This window comes from Capra hircus, chromosome 3 (genome assembly GCF_001704415.2).
Source record: "Capra hircus breed San Clemente chromosome 3, ASM170441v1, whole genome shotgun sequence".
Lineage (NCBI taxonomy): Eukaryota > Metazoa > Chordata > Mammalia > Artiodactyla > Bovidae > Capra > Capra hircus.
Window position 1 is genome coordinate 42,418,346 of NC_030810.1, and position 12,107 is coordinate 42,430,452.

The 12,107-nt window shown below is 35.2% G+C and overlaps 1 protein-coding gene across 1 annotated transcript in view; it reads right to left on the minus strand.

Annotated features, from left to right (window-relative positions):
* Window positions 590-12,107, minus strand: part of WDR78 (WD repeat domain 78) — a 93,988-nt gene continuing 82,470 nt past the window's right edge. The window contains exons 15-16 of the mRNA XM_013962736.2: window positions 11,208-11,364; window positions 590-709 (exon numbers count right to left, since the gene is read on the minus strand). Coding sequence (XP_013818190.1) covers window positions 647-709; window positions 11,208-11,364 — 220 coding nt within the window. The 3' untranslated portion in view covers window positions 590-646. The remainder of the gene's footprint in view (window positions 710-11,207; window positions 11,365-12,107) is intronic.

Sequence of the window (12,107 nt, forward strand, 5' to 3'; positions counted from 1 at the left end):
TAAAATGCAGAGCAGATTCTGAAGGATGCAGGGAAGAATGCCCTGATGTGTCCCAGACTAATTCTTACTTCTGGATCGGGAGTGTGATGCTTGCTGGCCAAACAACGCGATACTGGCATTGGCTGTCATGTCTTTTGCTAGTCAAATAGTCTAACTCAGTTCTACAGCTGTACCTCTCAGAGCTAAGAGTATAAAGTTCTTAGTTAAAACTGGGCATGAATGTCCAATAGTCTCATAATGCTAATGGCTGCATAATTTATAAACACTGGAAAACAGAGCTCGGAAAGCAGAAATTTAAAAGTGTATGGACCTTTCGTCTTAATAAAGATTCTGTTTTAAGCTTTGCTTCTAATGGAATAACAATTTCTAACCTATTTGGATATTTTATAAGTACACATCTGTACTTACAATGTCCTTGGAATATGACGAAGAAAAAGAATAGAAATAAATTTCAAAAATTAAGAAAAATACAATGAAACTCTTACAGTTAGCTCAAATAATAAAACTAACCACAATTACCTGAAATAAAAGTTCATAAATTTATATTAAATTTAGATGGAGGTTATACATCAAGTAGTGTTTTCTAGAATCAAAATCCCAGCTTACTTCATACAAACCAGACTATTGGTTATTAAACATTGTTCTACTACTGATGATGAATTATGCTTTGACTTGACTTGGGCCCAAGCAAAGTCACTATTGCATCTCCCTGAAAATAAAAAAAGTTACACAATTAAAATGCAATAAAATACAAATTAAGAGGTAAAGTAGTGTTTAAAATGCCATTTAAAATTTATAAGCTAGTGATATACATATAAAGAGCATCGAATAGGACTATAAAAGGAAACAAACCAAGTTAAATTTAAATAATGACATTTACTTCCTAGTATGAATTTGCTGTTTCCTTTGAGAGGCTCTCTTAATGAAGTTTGATAAACAATTTTATAAGGATTCAGTAAAGGGACAATTTTGGCAGCTCCTGTTTAGCTTTAATGCTTAATCCTCCGTTTTTTCATCCATAAAATCACTTTTAGTCTTAATGCTACCTTAAGCTCTTTGTTGATCTGTAGTGTTTCATTAGAGAGAGTAAAACATCTGAATTTCTGTGTGGATTGGTATTTCATTTAATAATAATGATCTTTGTATCAAAGGGGTAAATGAAACCAAAGACGGGAGGTGAGGTTTCAAAAAAGGCGCAGTAAAAAGATGGGAACTGGAAGCAGAAGGCTAGGACTTTCTCTATCACATAGAAAAGTTGATCTTGAGGAAATCACTGATATCTTGGAATCTTAGTTTCTTTAAATGCATAATGAAAATATTAACATCCAGTTCCAAAGATTGTTGTAAGAGACGATTGAGCTAATGTAGTTAAAGGTGTTTTATAAACTGCAAAGAGTTATAAGCACCGTAGATAACGTCATGTCAGTCAGTTCCAATCTTTTAGCTTATAATATACTCTCTTCAGCACCTCCCTATCCTTTTAAGCTCTGACACACCATATCAATTGCTAAACTGGAGAGGGTGGGACAAATTAAGAGAGTAGTACTGATATATATACAATGCATGCATGCTGTGCATGCCTGCATACTAAGCCACTTCAGTAGTGTCTGAATCCTTGTGATCCCATGGACTGTAGCCTTCCAGGTTCCTCTGTCCATGGGATTCTCCAGGCAAGAATACTGGAGTGGGTTGCCATGCCCTCCTCCAGGGGATCTTCCCAACCCAGGGATAGAACCCATGTCTCTTATATCTCTTGCATTGGCAGGCAAGTTCTTTACCATTGAGCCACAAGGGAAGTCCACAATATATACATACCATTGTGGCTCAGCTGGTAAAGAATCTGTCTGCAATGAGGGAGACCTGGGTTTGATCCCTGGGTTGGGAAGATCCCATGGAGAAGGGAAAGGCTACTCACTCCAGTATTTGACCTGGTTGGGAAGATCCCATGGAGAAGGGAAAGGCTACCCACTCCAGTATTTTGGCCGACTCTATACAAAGAGTCGACGTGACTGAGCGACTTTCATACACTTCACTATCACACTATATATACAATACCGTGTATAAAATAGATAGCTAGTGGAAAGCTGCTGTATTACACCAGGAGCTCAGCTTGGGGCTCTGTGAGGGGTAAGACGAGGGGTGGGAGGGAGGCTCAAACCTACCTAGATCTAGTTCAGTCTCTCACTTGGGCAGATTAGTAGATCATTACTATAGTTTGTTCAGTTTTATTTTAGTACCTAAAACAGACCCTTGTCACATATCACATGCTCAGTAAATATTTATTGAATGAATGGTCTATCTTTTCTGCCTTCAATGTCTCTCAACATTAATTTATATATATATACACACACACATATACATATATACATACATACACATCCACGTGTGTATGTATGTGAATGTGTTTGTATTTTTGAAGATTTCATTTCTCTTTTTGTTTTTCTCTTAATTTGGGGGGAAAAATGTACATTCAAAAGTACGGAGGAAAAGATGCAAGCATTAGCATACTGAAACATAAGAGTAGAAACAGTATGTAGGAGTGATTCTCTACAGGCTGCTTCCAGAAAAGGAGTTGGTCCATGCCACTGAAATTGGCTTCTGCCAAGTGATTAAGCCATGAAGTGAAGTGAAGTCGCTCAGTCGTGTCCAACTCTCTGCGACTCCATGAACTGTAGCCTACAGGGCTCCTCTGTCCATGGGATTTTCCAGGCAAGAGTACTGAAGTGGGTTGCCATTTCCTTCTCCAGGGGAACTTCCCGACCCAGGGATCAAACCCGGGTCTCCTGCACTGTAGGCAGACGCTTTACTGTCTGAGCCATAATTCTGTTCAATGCAAGACTTAGGCCCCCAGCAACCAAGCCCCAGTGCACCAAGAAAGGAGCTGGTGCTTCAAACAACAACAAATGCTAATGTGGTGGCAAGTCCTGTCAACATCCAGTTACATCATAAACTTGTAACTGCAAGGTTTGGACCCCAACCTCCTGTTCATGTCAGGCACCAAGCTGATGCACCACCATAAACATGAGCCCTGAGTCAGTAGGATAGGGCTAGAGCCAATGTCCCGCCATGTCTTATCACAATGATATTCTGACCCTTGGTCACATTGGGAGGGTCCAAAATTTCGGAAAATTATGTCACTTAAAACCTCCACAGCCTTTTCTTCTTCTGTGCAAGGCCAGAGAAAGTAATGGGCAATGAGAAGATGAGCAGGTGTTGTGGTCCTAAAGTTGCTATTGATCCTTTCTCCATGGGTTTCCCTCAATGAACCCTGTTCCAGTACACTCGATGCATGGGCTGTCTGATACTTTGCCTTTGTGAACTTACATATTTACCCTAAATCAATAAATGTCATCTTTGCCTTGAATATTTTTTAGTAAAATAAATAAAACTTTACTGATGACGTTCTCTTTGTACCCCTTTCCAATTCTATTCTTCCCTCATCTTTCATTTTCCAGAGGCAGCCTTTATCATAAATTTGGTGTTCATATTTCCTGTATGATAAAATCATATGACTTGCAAAATTTTGATTAACTCTTGGTTAAAATTAACAGAGAAATTGTAGGTCATAACGTTACATGGTAAGATATCTTTATGGGAAATAATGGTTTGACATTAATTATTTTGAGACTTTAAATTACTATTATGATTGCAATTCTTCACTGAAAAGCTAAGGAGGAAGCGTACCAGTTAAGCTTGTGGTCAGTTATAATTAACAAAATCTGATTAATGATTTTTTGTTTAATCTCTCAGAAATATAACCTTTTGAACCTTTAAAATTCAATGGCCAAAAAGAACGAAAAACTTATTTGTATTAGGAAACTGTATTTATTTACTAAGGTATGGAATATATTTGTTAAAAGAAAACTTTTGCTTACCAGCATTGAAATCATTCACATACACACCCCTCCCCCACCACACACACACACACACAAACACACACACTCGTTTTTTGAAAACATTCAGACTCTCTGATCTTAGCCTTCTGCTTATAGAGTATGCTGCTCAAAATAAAAGATGTCTCTAACCGATTCAAATTAAAACACAAAAATGAAAATTTTCTTTCACTTTCTAATCTATATTCTTTTCTTTTACTAACTATAAATATAACAAATGAAGGACATAATTTTGAGTTGTGTCTCTAAATAATATAACATAAATCATAACATATTGTATTTACCTTCTGACAATTTGCTTTTGTCATGCAGCACTATGTTTTTTAAGATTTGTTCAAAATTTGTCAAATTGACATATTGAAATATATACTAAACTTCTGTATTATAGTCATTTATGTGATTATGCCATATTTTATTTATCCAATATCCCACTGATGTTCTTTTAGATTGTTTCCAATTTATCAATGTAGAAACAAGGCTGTCATGAGTGTTCTTTTCTCATTAGCATGTCTTTCAGACCACTACCAAGAAATTGAACAAAGCCCTAGGAGATATACAGAATCCAAACAGACGTCATTTAAACATCTATAACAATTATAGTTCTACAAGATAGGAAAACTGTTGTAATTTAGAGTTAATGATGCAGTCAATAAATGAATTGAAATGAATCAAGATGCAGCAACACATTCAGAGCTGCAGACTTCCAAGAAAACATGTGATATGCAGGTAATATATAACCAGACTTGAAGAGAATGGGCTTTGAGACACCTCCATGTGGAGGGTGTTGACAAAACAACTGAAATAGGGCTCAGCCTGGCAGCCAAGGTAGTCGGGAAAATGTCCTTGAACATCTATGCATCTAGGCCAGTTGAGTAAATAATCTCCAAACTACTTGGGATGTTTCACTCATTTCTTTATTGGGAAAACATCTTTGCCCTGAGAAGAATAAAAGCTGAGTATAGAAATAATGCAGGAAATTAAACAAGAAATTATAATATTTTTGGATTAAAGCATTTGTACATGCTTGGTATTTTAAATATTCATTATATATAAAAGAAATTGTCATATTTGATTATCTAACAAGTAAGTTTGTGATTCTAATGAAAATAATCTATAATGTAATTAGGTAATTGATTTAGACTTGTAATCATAGATTGAAATATTATTAATTTGTAAAAAGCATTGGAACATTTAGGAAAATTTAAGATTCAGCATATTCAATATTTTAAACTTATTAAGTTAATAGGAATTCCTTAAGTATCTGAGATTTGCTTTCCCTAAGATAATTAAAGTATTTAAAGTCCAATATATTAAATTTATAAATGTAATTTAAAAGATTTAAAGAAATTTAATTGTTACAAAAACTCACTTAAAAGTATTTATTAAACTTTCCTAGACTTAGAATAATAAAATATATAATCTAAGACTTTAAGGTGAACTAAGACTAAACTTTTTTTTTAAATTTTGTAATGTGAATGTTTTAAGTGAATCTGAACTGAGTTATCATCTCTGAAAGAAACATTAAAAAAACCTCATATTGCCACCTTATATATATCCCTTAGTACACATGTGCAAGAGAATCTCATGGTATCACTGGCTTACATGATATCTGAATTTTCAGTTTTATTGAATTGCTCTCCAAAGAGGTCATGCTAATTCATATTCCCATGATCCCTGCATAAGAATTCCTAGTTCCCTACAACTCTGCTAATGCTTGTTATTAACTAATATTTTAATTTTGGTAAACTTGATCAATATGAACTGATATCTTGCAAAATTTTAATTGCATATTTCCTCATTATTCATGAGAATGAATGTTGCTTTTCAAGTTTATTTGATAATTTAGTTTTCTCTAGTCTGAGTTAATATTTTATATGCTGCCCATTTAAAAAATTGAGTCATTCTTATTGTTTTGTAGGAGTTTTTACATACACTGGATATTAAATGTCTTCCATGTATCTTGGAAATTTCTTCTTCCAATCAGTTGTTTTTAACTTGGAATATGAAATCCTGGACAGAAAATATGAATTTTGACAAAATAATCATACAAAAAATAATTGAGATTTATAGAGACTTTACTATGTGCCAGTAACAGTTCTAACCACTGCTGCTGCTAAGTCTCTTCAGTCATGTCCGACTCTGTGCGACCCCAGAGACAGCAGCCCACCAGGCTCCCCCATCCCTAGGATTCTCCAGGCAAGAACACTGGAATGGGTTGCCATTTTCTTCTCCAATGCATGGAAGGGAAAAGTGAAAAAAGTGAAGTCTCTCAGTCACGTCCCACTCTTAGTGACCACATGGACTGAAGCCTGCCAGGCTCCTCCATCCATGGGATTTTCCAGGCAAGAGTACTGGAGTGGGTTGCCATTGCCTTCTCCCTTCTAACCACTTTGTACATATTAACTCATTCTTATATATATATATATATATATATATATATATATATATATGGAGCAGATTTTATTAAATGTTTAAGAAAGTGGATGGAACAAGTCTGCCTTACAGATATTAAAACAACTTAAAATTGAATTATAAACACCAGGGTACCTAAAAGGCCTTTCCTTTCCCTTCCTTTTTTTTTTTAACCATTCTCACCTTCCAGACTGAAATGTTTTCATTCTTTCTAACAACCTTTGATTCTAGTGCCAATATTATACCTATTTTACAAATAAAGAAAAGGAAAAAATTCGAAAAATATTAGATTTGCGGTGGTCATTTTTAAAAAATCTATCCTGACTTTAAATTATTAACACATTATCCTACATTTTCTTTTAGGAGTTTGTTTATTTTCCCCCATAGTCTTCAATCCATTTGCCGTTCACTATTACACAAAATGTGAGATGAGGGCTTAAATTTTTCCCCGTTTGTCACTTCTGGAATTGTAAACCTTAAATAGCTTTTAGTAATCTGTATGAAAGTGAAAGCCACTCAGTCCTGTCCAACTCTTTGTCATCCCATGGACTATACAGTTAATGGAATTCTCCAGGCCAGAATACTGGAGTGGGTAGCCTTTCCCTTCTCCAAGGGATCTTCCCAACTAGGGATCAAACCCAGGTCTCTGGTATTGCAGGTGAATTCTTTATCAGCTGAGCCACAAGAAAAGCCCAAGAATACTGGAGTGGGTAGCCTATGCCTCCTCCAGCAGATATTCCCAACCCAGGAATTGAACCAGAATCAGACCATGGTCCCCTACATTGCAGGCGGATTCTTTACCAACTGAGCTATCAGAGAAGCCCTGGTAATCTATATAATAAAGATCAAATTCCTTAACTTGGCAGTCATACATTTTCTGGTCCTAAATGGCCTGACTGGTCCTTTTGTTGCTCTTTTCTCAAGCGATCTCTTTACCAGTCAAAAAGTCTACTCACAATGTCCTTAAAATGCCAAGTTCAGTTCAGTTCAGTCACTCAGTCCTGTCCAACTCCTTGCGACCTCATGGACTGCAGCATGCCAGGGACCTCTTCAATTCTGTATTCAGAATTGTTCAAACCTTTCTCTCAGTCTGGAATAACAGTTCTACTCTCTTGTCTACTGGAAAAACCCTGATCCTCTAAAACACTGTTGAAATTCAGTCTCCTGTGTGAAAGCCTTCCCCAAAGCATTCTTATTTTTTCTTCTTCTTCTTCCTATTCTCCTTTCAAAAGTCAACTATTTTCCCGCTCTGTGTTCCTATAGGAGTTTGTTTATTATTTTGTTCTTTATTACCCGATTGTGTTTCTTAAGCATATGTTGTTTCTTTCTTAGAAACCATATATATGCCTTTTGTCTGTAGGTTTGTTCATTCACACATCTATTCAACATTTGCTGATTGTCTATTATGTGCTAATGCTATGCTAGATACTTGAATATAAAAGTTTCAAACAGCTCAAATTAATAAGAAAGACGTGTATACAAAATATTATAATTTATATTGACAAATTATTGTAGCATTTGATAGGTACTAGATAAAAATATATGTGATGGAAAGAATCGACATGCTAATGCTTACAGATTTCCCTCCAACCACTATACCAACACATACTAGTAAAAATTTTGAAAAAATTCAAACCCTCCTTCCCCACTGCCCCCAGTTCAGAGCTTGTGGATAAGTTCTTAGCACTGAAAGAATTACAGAGACAAGAAAGGATGGATCAGGCCTTGAGTTTATATTTAGGATTTGAGAGCTATGGGTGGAAGAAGAAAAAGGAATATTATGAACTATATATTTGGATTCATTTTAATATTTCTTTGAAACACTTAAATAAATAGAATTCTCTTTTAATTTCTTTTGGCTGTTGAGCTGTATATCTTAAACAAGGTTCACTATGAGCACAAATATCCCCATGCTGTTAAAATATCTTGTACTCAATGAATGTGTGAGAAAATGAAAACATTAAAATAGTTTATATCATGGAAAAAATGAGGCATTAGAGATGCATTCCTCAGAGCACAGTCAAATTATTTTGTAAGGAAACCAATGCATTTAAACAATTACTTGATGTACTATAATGACTTGTAAAACAGATAAGTATAAGACTAAAATTCACTTATGATCCTACCTCTAAGAAACAATGCTTCTAATATGTGATTTTTTTCTCTAGCTTTTCAATGCATATTTATTCAAAAACATTTATTGATAACTACCATAAGCCAGACACTCTACTCAGACATAGCCCAGAACAATAGAGACAAATTCAGTGTTCATGTTGAGGTTATAATCAAGCTGTGGGAGATAGGCAATCAACAAAATTAACCAATCAAAACTCCAGTATTCTTCCCTGGGAAATTCCATGGACAGAGGAACCTTGCAGTCTATAGTTCCTGACGTGTCAAAGAGCAGGACACCACCGAGTGACTGAGTGCACGCATACTCACACACAAAGACAAGTGTTATTAAGAAAATTAGTCATGGAAGAGTATTGAATATGGAGTGTGGGGGAGAGTAGAGGCTGCAATTTTAAATAAGGTGGCCAGGGAAGACTTCACTAAGAAATTGACATTTGAGCAAAGACTTGAAGTGGGTAGAGGATCAAACCGTGTACAAAGTCCCAAGCAAGCTAGTACGTATGTATGTAAGTATTTCTGTTTTCTTGTTTGTTTAACATGTATAGTCCATATGGCTAGGGTAAAACTCCACCTCTTACATGTAACCCAAATCTAATCAGTACTTCTGACTTGCCTAGTCATATTTCCCTCTGATTGGATATTTAGATTTGTTCCTTTTCCTTTTTTTTTTCTTTCCTTTTCTTTTTTTGTCTCATCCTATCACAAAACATGCTATAATTTCTTAGATTGCCCTTATGAATATTTCTGTAAGATAGAGTTCCAAAAGTCAACAATTCTGGTTCAGATTGCCAAATTGCTCCCAAAGAACTTACACTAATTTTTATTTCAACTGTCAGTATAAGAGAGGACCTATCTTACCAAATGTCTGTCAGTAATAAGTAGTCCAATTAAAAGAATTTCTGTTGATTTGATATATGAGACTTCTATTAAATGAATGCTTTTCATTTAACTTAATGAAATATTTTTTGTTAATGAGGTTAAATTTTAAAATATATTTACCAGCCATATTTTGTGAATGAACTGTTCCTGACCTCACTCACCCTTCTATTGGAGTCTTAGTGTTTTTTCTTATTGATTCATGTATATTTTTAGTATTGTTAACATGTGGATATACTCATGGTAATATTTACCAGATCATTCCTTAAACTAGAAATCTAAACATAAACAGAAAAAAACTGAAAAGCTATCTTGAAAATAATGGACATCTATATAGTATATGTGTATATATATATACATGTATATATATGTATATATACACACATATATATACACAATGGAATATTACCCAGAAATTTTAAGAAAATGAAATTCTGCAATTTGCAACAACATGGATCGATTTGGAGGGTATTATGAGTAAGTCAAAAAAAGACAAATACTATATGCTTTCACATATATGGGAAATCTAAAAAAGAAGATGAATGAATAGAAACAAGACTCACAGATACAGAGAACAAATCAGTGGTTACCAGTGGGGAGAGGGGAGGAGAGAGTAGCAAGATAAGGGAAGGGGATTACGAGGTACAAATTACTAGGTATAAAATAAATAAGAAACAAGGATACAATGTATAGCACAGGGAATATACCCAACATTTTATAATAACTTTAAATTAAGTATAATATATAAAATACCAAATCACGATGTGATTTAACACTATAAATCAACTTTACTTCAATTAAAAAAACTTTTAAACAACACATAAGCAAAATATATATATAATGATATATAGTGATGCTGATTTACTTATCAAAGTTTTATAACAAAGCTTTGATATCTGAAGATCAGAGTTAGGGAAGAGGACAATGTCAAACCAATAGAAACAAATGGCAACCTTAGGAACACTGGATAACATCTAAAAATATTATTTCCAAAATAATTTAAAAATAAAAATATTATTTCTTTTTGCAGCCAGTTAGGCTGACTGTGCTCTTCCTCACAGGGGCCCAGTGTGCAATCGCTGCAAACAGCCGCCTCCTTGGCTATTGCCTGTACAGGTTGCCCTAAGGGATCTTGGAGACAACTCTTTCTACTGGACCTTCATGACTGGCATGCTGCTCTGTCTAGGCTCCAGACAGGTATGCTCGGTGCCTTTGGAAAGTCCCAGGGAGCAGTGGCCAGAGTCATAATGGCCATCCACACCTAGCAGCAGAACAATAAGCCTGTGATTGAGGCCCTCCTCAGAGCCAAGTTCAAGTTCCCTGGCCACCAGATGATCCACATCTCCAAGAAGTGGGGATTTACTAAGTTTAACGCAGGTGAATTTGGAAACATGACGGTAGAAAAGCGGCTCATTCTAGATGGCTGTAGGGTCAAATATATCCCTAATCATGGCCCTCTGACAAATGGGTCCTGCACTCATGAGAGCCTTGGCGCTGCCCCTCCTTACTCATGCTTACCCACAAATTCTACTTTCTTGACAAAAATAAATAAATAAAAATATTATATCTTGTAAAAGTCCTTGAATATTTGCAGAGAACAGTCACAACCATAACTAGGGACAGTTTTAAATTATTTCATATAATATTTATAATTATTCTGCTCAACATTATTTACTTTTAAAAATAAAGAATGATGTTTTCATTTAACAGATAAAGACTGTGAGGCTCAAATAAAATAAGCCTACTAGGCACCATGCCACTCTTGGGACTTATATATATCTTTCCACTATGCTACACTTCAGATATTTGAGAAATGTAAATCTCTTGTATGACACAAAACTACAGCTGAATAAAATCATGAAATGACATAAGATTTTGACTTTCAAGTCTTACCCTGTTAGAATCCAAAGTAGTAGGCATATTTTTTAATTCATATACAGCAACTTGTCCGTCACTATCTCCCACCAGAAGGCAATCTGTTTGCTTAGCAAAAAGAACAGTTGTGAACTTGATTCCAGGGTTAGCAACATTGACAATCAGAGGGTCCAAACTGTAATGAAATATTGTATTTATAAGTTTAGTTATTGTTAATATGTTCTTTTTACATACAGACTAAGAAAAGCCTGAGATATTTGTGATTTCATGTAACAAAAACCAAAAGCGTCTTTATGTGTTTCCAAAAGCAAAATAACTATTTCTCACCCTTTATTCAATCAAAGCTTTCATTCTTTCAATAAACTAATTTCAACTAAATAAAGTATTCACAATTAAGATGTGAACTCATACTTTAAACTCCTGTGATGATTAATTTTATGCATTAATTTGGCTAGGCTGTGGTTTCCAGTTGTTTAGTCAAACACCAGTCTACACACTGACGTGAAGGTATGATATGATTAACTTAAATCAGTAGAATTTGAATAAAGCAAATTATCCTTCACAAAGTGAGTTGGCCTCATCTAATTTGTTGAAAGCCTTAGAAGAAAAGACTGAGGTCTTTGAAACCGAATAAATTTCTGCCTCTATATTGCCTTTGTACTCAAGACTGCAACATGGACTCCCCTGATGGAAATTTTGGCTTGCTATCCTGTCAAGCAAACTTGGGAACTGCCAGGCCCCACAATCACATGAGCCAATATTTTAAAATCTCTCTCACTCTTTCTCTAGTATTCTCTCTCACTCTTTCTCTAGTATTCTTGCCTGGAGAATCCCATGGACGGAGGAGCCTGGAAGGCTGCAGTCCATGGGGTCGCTGAGGGTTGGACACGACTGAGTGACTTCACTTTCACTTTTCAC